The sequence below is a fragment of the Dermacentor silvarum genome, unplaced genomic scaffold, assembly GCF_013339745.2.
Source record: "Dermacentor silvarum isolate Dsil-2018 unplaced genomic scaffold, BIME_Dsil_1.4 Seq107, whole genome shotgun sequence".
Taxonomy (NCBI): domain Eukaryota; kingdom Metazoa; phylum Arthropoda; class Arachnida; order Ixodida; family Ixodidae; genus Dermacentor; species Dermacentor silvarum.
The window spans coordinates 12765-24218 of NW_023605527.1; the positions used below are offsets into that span (position 1 = coordinate 12765).

Here is an 11454-nt window from a genome sequence, read left to right on the forward strand (position 1 = left end):
GTATACAGAAACCGACAAAATGAGACTGATATGCAAAATGCGAACACTACGGGTTCTACAGGTACGCACATTCCGTGAATACTACAGCCACTACCGACAAGTTCTTGGAATGAGTCCTTCTTATGAGTTCTTGGAACAATGATGAGACAAAAAATACGCGACTAATAAATAGCTCCTAAAATTCAAAGTGTAAGGATGACAATGTATAAGATGTAGTGGTGCTGTTTATAGATGGTTTATAGGTGGTCTATATGTGGCATAGTCTTTCTTCCACTCCGCCTTTCCTAAGCTAGCTTCTGTGCTATCAATCACTAAACAAATTCATCTACGTGTGTTTCTGGCGCGAGGGTTGGCGCGTAAAAGGTAAAGCTCACGATTGGCGAAGAACATGGACAGCAGAGTAGCGTGCATGATGCATGAGCTGCAGAAGCACATGAGGATGCAGAAGAGCAGCAGTGGGTCACTGAACTGGATGAAGGCTCGTCCTTCGGCATTTCTCTTGACACACACGAACAGCATCATGAGCGTCACTATAATTAGGTGCATGAAGAAGGCGCTGAGGTAGTGGCTCAGCCAGTACACCCGGTCGCTCATGCCTACTAGCCGGAGCATCTCCTTCATACCTGCGTAAGAACGCCGCAGCATGCCATTCGTTTCAGCACGGAGTAAGTGTGCATTCACTAAACAAAGAATGCGCCTGGAGATATGGTCAGAGTGACTCTGTGCCGCCCTGCCATCTACAGATTCACTCAACTCAATCACGTGTCAAGTTTGTGCTCACGAGGTTTTATTAGGGCAATGAAGGCGCAGACGCCTTCCCAAGCGACTTTCCCATTACGAAAATCGCCCAGCAAGCCACGGTACTCTCACGGTCTTTTTCTTTTTTGTGAGCGGCAGGCGACAAGCGCCAATGATAACCATACATACGATCGCCATCAGTAAGGACACGGCAGTCACACTGCCTGCTAAACTTCCACAAATATGCAGGCCTCTGAGCTGTAGCGCAACAAGAAGCTTAGGGCTGAAAATAGCTGGCTCTTCTGAGGAGTGTCTGAAATGCAATGAATGCCGTTTATTTCAAATATACTCAACATATACAATTTAGTAAGTAACATACAATTGCCAAGCACGCGAAAATCTTCTCACGAGCGACGGCGTCACGTCGCGCCACATGCATGGTTAAACGTCGAACAGCTGGAAGACAAACGTTCGCAGAATCTCGTGCGCACCAGTGACCCTCTCGTCGCTCAGCCTGGCAACAAAGACGGCGAACGGGATGAGCATGCCGATGCAGAAACGGGTCAGCACCAGGGCATAGTTCTTGGTGTCCTTATGCTCGATGTAGCTCGGGTAGGGGAAACGCTGCAGCCACACTTGATGCAACCGCTGCCGAGAAGCGTTGAACCGGGCCGCCTGCATTTCCAAGTGTCGCTGCTGTAGCGCACCCATGATGGGAAGCAAGGTGTTCATTTCCGGAAAGCGTTCTTCAGCCGAAGGTCCCTCCGGCTGAGACAGAATCCGTTCAGGATACTGCACCTGTAAACACCATGGCGCAGCATGTAAGCATCCATGTTTGCGATCATATTTGTCTAGTTTTGTGCCCTTCTTTGCGCGGTTACCAAAAACTCAAGCGCCCATTTCAGTTCATTTTTGCTTATATATTAATTTAGGCCTTTGTGTGGCCTTTACGGGGATCTATAGTAGTCTGTTTAAACTAGAGACGAGAACGTTTCACAGAACGAACACCCACAATGAACCAGACTGGGGTGGACCGCTTCTCAGTCTGCGGAATTTTTTCTCTCTTTTTCAACACGGAATGCTTCTTCAGCCTTTTGGGAGCAGTTTCAGAGGATGGCTATACACACGAGCTGTAGTATGCCATGTGAATACAAATAAAACCTATCAACGCAGCGGAAATGAACTAGTATTAATTTGAACAATCACTTAGATAGCACACGTGAAGGATACCTTCCTGACTAAAGAGAGCCGTGTTCGAGAAAACGCATATTTGCTTAGGTGTCAGCGATTTCCGTATGCGGTATTAGTAAGGTTCATGCAGAAACTTGGCTTATGGACAACGTAAACATCAATCAAAGGTGCGAGCTACAGAGCCCCCAATATGTTTCGTGAACGCGTTTTTACATAGCCTGATTTTATACGTATTACCTTTACTATATTACCGTAGTATCGAGTTACTATAGCCCCATCGAGTCGCAGGTTGCCACGCTACCTTATTTACCGCGCCCTGTCCACAGTTCCAACTTGTCTGCAGCTTTCGTCTTCCTCGTCCTCCTGTGTATCTCCGCATACGCACTCACACGTGCTCGCACAGCCTATAGTTCTAGTTGACACATCACGCATGCTCAGACGTCCTGCAGTTCTAGTAAATCCATAGTTCCTGCGGTTGTTTACAGATACCGTATCCGCCAGTTGTACGCCTAAGATCGCAGCAGCTGGCTGCTTGAACGGTATTAGCCACATTCTTTATTAGCGACACCTCAGCATTCAGTTGGGCTATGCCGCATACCATAGGGTGTGACTGGTAGATCATCTTTTAGAGCGCTGCTCTTAGGCGCCCGTTCCTGCGGCAGCGTCGGCGTAACCGAGCGAACGATCACAGCGGCGAAGGATGAAAGAGCAACGCGGAGCGCAGCGGAGAACGAAAGGTGGCGATAGCTAAGAGAGCGCGAGGAGGAGGGTATGGCGAAAGCGTGATAAAAAAAGCGTAGTGCCGCGCAAATAGTGTTCTGCGACGATCGCTACGAGATCGCGCTCCGAGTAGCACGCGTCGTCTGTTCACTTTATCTTTCTTCGGTCACTACTCTTCATCGGCTAACAAATGTTAAACGTTATCCCTCGATGCACGACGCGCGTGCACGTATCAGAAGTTTCTTGCATGTTATTGGTAATTTATCCGTTAGCTGTTGTCACCAAAGCTACTTGTAATCTTATTGTATGCGCGACGTGAATTGTGTAGTACTTTCTGGAAGCCACGTGGGCACCAGCGATTACACTGGAATCTTCGACGAATCATGTATAAAAGCCGAAGCGCTTGATTTCCGATGACCGCCGGCTCTGCTCGCCGCTATCGTTGTGCTTGAGTGTTACTTGTTTTGCTGGGCACAAGTTCACCAAATAAAGTGTTAAATTTGTAACTCACAGTTTCGGCACTCTTTCGTTATGCACTGTCACTACGACGTGAAAATATAATTATAATACAAAATAGTGTCAGCCAGTTCTTTCTGAACAATGAGCGACGCAACCGGTGAAAGTGCTTCGTCTGCCGCAGCTGCTAAACGAGCTGCCCGAGCAGGGGCTCAACGGAACCGCCCAGAGGACCCTGTCGTTCAGAATCAATTTGCCACAATGTGTCGCGAATTCAAAGCACCTAAACAGCTGCGCTCAAAATTCTCATTAGGAAGTATCGTAATCGTCGGTGAATTTTTTTTTATTAATACGAAGCATTCGTTGCTTCGCTACAGGCACTTTCCGTAAGGTAGATTCCTGTCACGCCTCGTGTCGCACCTCTTCGGTAAACACATTTTTTAAAAAATATGCAGATCCCACGCACTGTGGGATTCGATGTCACGCGGAACATTTTGCTGCTACATGGCTATACAGCGTACTTTGTGGTTCTGCAAAGCGTCATCGGATGGATGAACCTTTTTTTTTTTTTTTGTAATGAGAGCAACTGCGTGCTTGACGCGAGAGTTTGTGTGCCGCCAACAGCAAGACGACGGAGACGACATTATATAGTATGACGGTGATGCTATGACGACTGATTTATTTTTTGTGTACTTCAGCAAAGAATTGTTACTACCCATTCCGTTAAGACTTGGCCCGATCCCAAAGCTGCTGCAGCCAAACACAGCGTCTCTAATCGCTATACTTGTGGACAACTTTCTGTCGCAATCGATGGAAAGCACGTACCGCATCAGCCTCCATGACAGGTAGTGGTGGCTCTGGCTAAAACTCGCAGAGCTCGAACTATTACACGCATACGAATGCCCAAAAAGTGGACGTGAGAACGGCCGCCACGGTAGCCGATTTGGTAGATGATCGTGCACGTAAACGCGAGAGATGCGGGTGTGGCTCCTACCAGCGGCAGGTTGTTTTTTCGTCAACGTTAATTTCTCAATTTCTTTGTCATTTCTTGATTTCGATTAAAAGAACGCTTAATTTCTCCAATTAATTCCTTGTCTTCATTGCCTATTGGCTTGATGCGGTTGTAACTAATAAAAACAAGAGCAGCCCCTTGGTGTTTTCTATTATTCTTCCCCTTGTGCTTCTAACAATCAAGGAATGTCGAAAGTAAAACAAGCTTTTAAGAATATTCCAAACGTTTTGCTGTCTCAGTTCCACTGAACTTTTGTCACTATCGCTTGTTTAAAGGAACACTAAAGAGACACAATGAATTAGCATAAAAATTCCTTCAAAAGTCTATTTACGTTATGTCACGGTAATATGTTGTTTATTATCAAAAAGAAAATGAAGGCCGAATTTTCATGTTTGAATTTCGCGTTGTAACTTCACAGCCAGTAGTTCAGAGTGACGTCACGCGTTAAAAAAATTTTTTTTGGGGGGGGGGCGGGGGGGGGGCGGGGGGGGCTGTGTGGGGAGAATGAGGTAAAGTTCTCGAAACTTGCTTAATTCGGCGTATTGCTCCTTTAGCATAAAATGTTGTCCATATTTGCTGGTAAAAGGTTAGCTAGGCCCTAGAAGATGGCGTCAAATTTCATGACGTCATGGCGAGTTGGTGCTGAAACGTCATAGTGGCGTCGTCACCTGTCTCGTTTTTGCGTCTTACCGGGCTTATCAGCTCCATTTGCGGTAAGAGAGGTTTTTCTTAGTATTGTAGAAGTGTCATTTACAAATACAGCTAAACTTATCTTTCTCTTTAGTGTCCCTTTTAAATAAAATGACAATGGACAAACGCGTGTTAGATCTCACATACACACCACTACTTATCGTTCTCATCGCTGCGAACTCCTTTAATCATTGCGTAACTCTGATTCCAAGGAAAGTCTTCCTTACCAGCACGTCGAGAGGCAGGTGGCTCCCGAAGAAGGTTATCCGCAGGCTGACGGGCACGCTCTTCTCGTCACCGGCCTCCACGTTCCTGTACAGGAGCCCTACCACGTGCACGGGCGTTCGGTTCTGCACCAGCATGGTTTCCACTAGTTCCTTCCTCGATGTCACTCCCAGAACGCTCCGCACGCCCAGCTCCTTCATGGCTTCACGTGTCAACCGAGAAACATATTTATTGGTGGCCGGCGCAAATAGCACCTGCGGAGCATTTCACACGTAGGATCAAGATATACAGTGTATCTTGAGAGGATGAAGGATACAACTTCTGATGTCTAACTTCCCTGGTTAGCGCAAATCCTATGGTACGCATGTGCAAACATAGGTTACGGGTTAAAGTGCGTACACCTTAAAAAAAAAAGAACCATTCTCCATAACCTCTATACCAGGTAATTGCTCAGAAAGAATCAATATCAATACTAAAAGCGACAGATGCCAAAGAAAAAGTGTAGGCTCCTTGCATGTTAGAAGGGTTAATTGTGCTATGTGTTTCCCCATAATAAAACGTGCTGCTGTACTCTCGAGTCGACACCTTGAGCGTGTCGTCATCCACTTGAGCGCTCATGTATTACCACTTATCTGCTTACATTTCTTGGCTACGACTAAAAGTACACAGCGCGTACAGCGTACAGTGAAACAGTTTGCACTCGAACCTTGTTTCACCAACATGCAACATCGTCCATAACCCCGAAACACACCGTAGTCTGTCATCAAAGTTTTCAACGATACGGAGCAAAACGCAGTGGTGAACCTGTTTGACTTGGACCATGCTGGGCTGCGTGTTCCAGAAGGCGCTGGGGTGAATGGGCCGAAAGATGGTGTCCCCTTTTCGTATCAGAGGCTCGCGCACCACGGCGTCGTCTTGGATTCCCAGCAGCAGCGCCACCATTAGAACGATCTCGAGCAGCGTGGTCATGTAGTGGCGACAGAGACGCGTCACGTATATGTTTTTCCATAACACTATCAACAGCTGCAGGAGAGGCGACGGCGCAGGACGGTCCCCAGGTGAGTCGTCCACGACGACCTTCTTCACGGCGGCGGCAGTGGCTGCATAGAATTCGGTGGTGTGTTTCAGCAGTCAACACGCGTTTATGCAACAAGAATGCAAGCAAGTGGTCGAAGGTTTCAGAACCGCGGCCTTATAGGCATATCATTCATGTAGTACCTACACACTCCTCTGCTTCAGCACTCCCGCAAATCTGAACTTATGCTGATGATGTAAGAACACTCCCTCCGAAATGCGCAGACGTGACTCCTGCGACGCACTGGTCATGCAGGGCGAAAAACGAAACATCGATGAACGAAAGATGAAGGAGGAAAAGGGAGCATCATATTCACAGACTCGCTTTTCTTCCGTGAATGAAGGAAAGCGAAGCTGCTTGATTGATACGCGTACAACCAGTGCGTCTCAATAGTGGTTCTCGCCGGCTTGTCAGCTATGATTTTGTTACGAGCACTTCTGTTAAATTTATTCTATCCATGTCCATCGAACAAATTAAGCCAAATATGTTTAGATTTCAAGCCTGCGGGTAGTAGGGGGTCTAAATGTGTGTTACTTCTTTTAGTACAGTAATAAACAAAATATGTACTAGGTAAATCGCCACAATAAAGAAACGCATATACGATTAACAGATAATTAACATAGATTGGACAAATAATAGCGGTATATGAAAGGAAAAAAAAACAAGAAACATTCCACCCATTGAAACTGGATGTAAAGGGAAGCTGTTGCCGACGTTAGACAAGCCCCACCACCACAAGCGACGTATGCGTCGCGCGCGCGGAACTGAAACACACATCCTCATTCTTCTAGGCCCTCGCCAAACGCAAGTTCCTTATTGAACTAATTGAATGATTCAACGTAAATTGCGTAAGATAATTCGTAAAGTACGACTGACACACAATCTGCAGACATGATATAGCTCCGGACTGTAAAGCAGATATACGAGAAAACATATTTCTGTTACGCTGAAACTCAAAGACAACGCCCTTTCCCTTCTTCTTCTTTCTGGGGTTTTGTGTGCCAAAACCAGTTCTGATTATGAGCCACGCCGTAGCGGAGGGCTCCGGATTTAATTTTGACCACCTGGGGTTCTTTAACGTGCACTATACAACGCAAGCACACGGGCGTTTTCGCATTTCGCCTCCATCGCAATGCGGCCGCCGCGGCCGGGATTCGATCCCGCGACCTCGTGCTCAGCAGCGCAACGGCTTAGCTAACTGACCCACCGCGGCTGGTACCAGCTGCAGTTTGAGGTCTGTTTGAGTGGCCACGGCCGCTACGTGGCGGTACTGTTTTTGGACAGTGTAATTATATTTATTTATTTATTTATTTATTTATTTATTTATTTATTTATTTATTTATTTATTTATTTATTTATTTAATTTATTTATTTATTTATTTATTTTATTTTACAATACTGCAGGTCCTCATCGGGCCCATGCAGGAGTGGTTACAACATCGAATACAGCTCAAAAAAAAAAAAAAAAGAAAACGAAAACAGAAAAAAGTGAAGCCACTGTATCCAAAGAAACAACATAAGCGGTCACTAAAATGAAAATGTAGAATAACTGTACACACTCTGCTTAAATGAGCAGTTCGTACAAGCAGGAAAAGCAACGTTTATTTATTTATTTATTTATTTATTTATTTATTTATTTATTTATTTATTATTTATTTATTTATTTATTTATTTATTTATTTATTTATTTATTTATACAATACTGTAGCCCTTGGCGTGGCCCAAGCAGGAGCGGCATACAATGATAAAAAGAGATAATACCAATACCAGACGTAGATTAAGAGTGCGCAGAATACCAATCCAATCCATCATCTGCGAGTACAAAGCACGGAAAAGAACACTTGCTCGTGTAATGAAGAAATTTCCAAAACAAATAAAGAACATGTTTATAAATGAATCAATACAATTTAAGCGAAGTAAAAGAACAATAACGCAAGGATCAACTTCAGCAACCAATTCACAAGAGAGCAACATGTCAATAATTGAGATTGTCAAGGGAATCAATACTGGTTAGTAGCGACTGAGGTAAATTGTTCCAATCCGTAATAGTGCGTGAGAAAAAAGAATACTTAAAGACGTTAGTTCTGGCGTTATAGGGAGTTAAAGAGTCAGCGTGGCGATGCCGTGTTCGGCGTGCAACCATTGGCGTTACATAAGGCTCTGGGGTGAGGGAAAGGAGGTTATTCTTAAGAAGAAAAAGAAATTTTAACCGCTGGATTTTTCTTCTCATTTCCAGTGTTTGGATACCATGTTCTTTAATTAGTGCTGTCGGGGAATCAGTCATGCGGTACTTTGAGAAAATAAATCTGATTGCTTTACGCTGAATTCTTTCTAGTGCATCAATGTTAGTTTTGGTGTAAGGGTCCCATACTATGCATGCATACTCAAGTTTTGGTCTTATTAGTGATGTGTAGGCTAAAAGTTTAGTTTCAACGGGAGCTAGCTTTAATTTATGACGTAGCAGACAAAGTTTACGAAAGGCTGAGTCACATACGTTAGTAATGTGAGTATTCCAGTTTAGGCTATTTGTTATTGTGACGCCAAGATATTTATATTTCCTCACCTCGGTTAGCGGTACAGATCCTAGGGCATAAGGAAAAGATAGGCTATTTAATTTTTTAGTTATTTTCATGTACACTGACTTGTTAGCATCTAGTTCCATATTCCAGCGACTGCACCAACAAAGAAGATTTTGAAGGTTATTGTTCAGGGTTATCTGATCACCTCGGCTGGTTACTTCAGGAAACAGCACACAATCATCAGCGAATAATTTTATTTGAACGGGTTCAGTGATTACGCTGGTAATATCATTAATATATATTAAAAACAATAAAGGCCCTAGAACGCTACCCTGAGGGACACCTGAGGTAACTGGCAGTTCACGGGAATTGTAAGTGTCAATGCTTACAAACTGTTGTCTGTTCCTTAGGTACGCTGAAACCCAATTAATAATGAAACAAGGAAGGTTAATTAATCGAAGTTTTTCAATCAATTTTGAGTGCGCAACAAGGTCAAATGCTTTCCTGAAGTCTAAAAATATTACATCTACCTGGCCGGATTTGTCTAAAATACTCGCAAAAGAATGTATAACCGATGTTAATTGGGTGACAGTGGAAAAACCCTTTCGAAAACCATGCTGCGAAGGTGCAAGAACGTTGTTATCATTTAGGAATTTAGTAATGAAGTTAGCTATGATGTGTTCTAGCATCTTACAGCACGATGACGTTAGCGATATTGGGCGATAGTTACTTATCAGTGTTAGGTCACCCTTCTTTGGTACTGGCACTACACGTGCAGTTCGCCAGTCAGTAGAAAGGGTTGCTGTGGATAATGATGCACGAAAAATAATAACAAGAAACAGGGACATCATTTCTGCGTATCGACGCAGAAAAACGTTCGGTACGTTGTCGGGACCAGGGGTAGATTTGGTTTTCAAGTTAAGGAGCATGGAAACTACACCAGGTACAGATACAAGCTCCGGGTTCGCACCGGACAATGAAGAAGAAGGAAGCGCAGGGTCATTTGTATTGGTAAAGACACTGTGGAAGTATGCGTTGAAATGTTCCGCAATACTTTGCTTTTCGACGATAAGAATGCCACCATCAACTATTTGCTCCACTGGTTTTTTTTTTTTTTTATTGAGGAATGGGCCCAAAATTTTTGTGGCGCTGCATACGATCAGTATACAGTCCCAAGAGGCTGCATATGAAATACAGATAACATTAGTCACTTTATTACCACTCTATTCCCAGATTCTGAATACTGTCAATAAATGCATTGACAGATGAGCAGTTTACAGCACCAGAGGTTAGCATGTTCCAATGGAAAATGGCGTGTGGGAATAAAGAGTTCTTGGGAGTCTTGTTATTACTGGGATGGTGACGTATTGATTTATTATGATTCGTTTAGGCAGAATGTCTGAATGGCCCTTTAATGTATGTTCCTTGTGGTATTCGATAGGAGCCGTGACAAAATAAGTATAGAAATTTTAATCTGGAAATCATTCTATGATGAGCTAGTGGTTGACACTTTCGCACGTTTTCATGTAATGATAATAATTGGGAAGTTGATTAATTGATTGGCTTATTATGTAATTAGGCGTAATGCAAAAAAATAATCTGAGTGTCTCCAAGCGACGACAAACAACGTTAACTTGGGTTTCTCCAGCTACGTAGCTTTTCCATATATTTAAGGTTTGACCCAAGTTAACTGAAATATCCTGTATATCAGAAAGCATAATGCTGCTACGTGGCGAAGCGACGAAAGACAAAGCCCTTCTCCAGCTGACGCTCGAGGTCTGTCTTAGTGGCTGTGGCTGCTAGGGGGCGGTAATGTTTTTGGTTGAGCACAGAACGAGCCCACAAACAATCCCGACCGACTAAAGGCTCAGAGCTTCGAAGAACTATAGATACGAGCGTGTTTCTCAAGCTCCTTCCTGGCGCAGGAATCACCCAGGAGGGTCATCGCATGGCGTCCGATATCGGGTGCTGTGGAACTTAGGAGAGCGTAACGATTAAGCGTGGTGACCACTTCAACCGAAAGTCACCGCAGCATCTCCACTTCACAGTATTGTACATGGTCAAAGAAATATGGCTATTGTTTACACGTGTTTCGGCATGCGTGGCGCACCAGTATTTTTGTTTCGTGTCTCTTATCAAACGTTCATTGTAGTAATAATGGGAGGCGGGTGCAAGCGGTTGCTAGCTCCCTCCTCTACATGAGTGCTTTGGATGCTTACTCGAAGTCTACCGTGTATAATCAAACTGCGAAGGGCTTATTATTCGTATTTCAGCGGGGCGAAGTTGTCCGTTTCTCTGAGCGGTTCGTTGTCCATGCCATGGTTTTTCAGCAATGCAAATAATGGACCGGCTATCTAGCTAGATTCTGGCTAGCTTGATTCGACCTTGACGCCCGACAAGTTGACGCAAGCGGCACAATACACAGCGTCGTCGGTACAACGGGAGCATGATCACAGAAGCGAGATTTGTCCCGCAAAAGCCCGGACGTCTAACCACTTTAGGGACGACACTTGTCGCAACCCTCCGCCTACAACTCACCTTGATTTACTTGAGTAGGCTGCGCCGGTGGCATTCGGATATTTAACCTCTGACCAAGCCTTCCCGAACACTTGAGAGAGCACGTGAGGTGTAGCCGATTTCTTCTTCTTTGACCGCACGCCTTCTCGTGCACGATTTGGTACTTTATCGTTTTCAGCTTCCTGGGCTGCCATCATCATCACCAACATATTTTTCTTGCGTTAGTTTTCCATTAGACATCTGAACATGAATTAAAGATGATGTTGAAGCCAATTTTGCTGCATGAATGCCTGAAATGGGCGCAATAAATA

At 44.4% G+C, this 11454-nt stretch overlaps 1 protein-coding gene across 1 annotated transcript; it reads right to left on the minus strand.

The window, feature by feature from the left end:
* Window positions 1-1179: 1179 nt before the first annotated feature.
* On the minus strand, window positions 1180-11198 carry LOC119434435 (uncharacterized). Its single transcript, XM_037701589.2, has 4 exons — window positions 11165-11198; window positions 5837-6132; window positions 5035-5286; window positions 1180-1536 (listed from the first exon to the last, which is right to left on the minus strand). Exons 1-4 carry the CDS (start codon window positions 11196-11198, stop codon window positions 1180-1182), a joined length of 939 nt encoding a protein of 312 aa, XP_037557517.1.
* Between the last annotated feature and the right edge of the window lie 256 nt (window positions 11199-11454).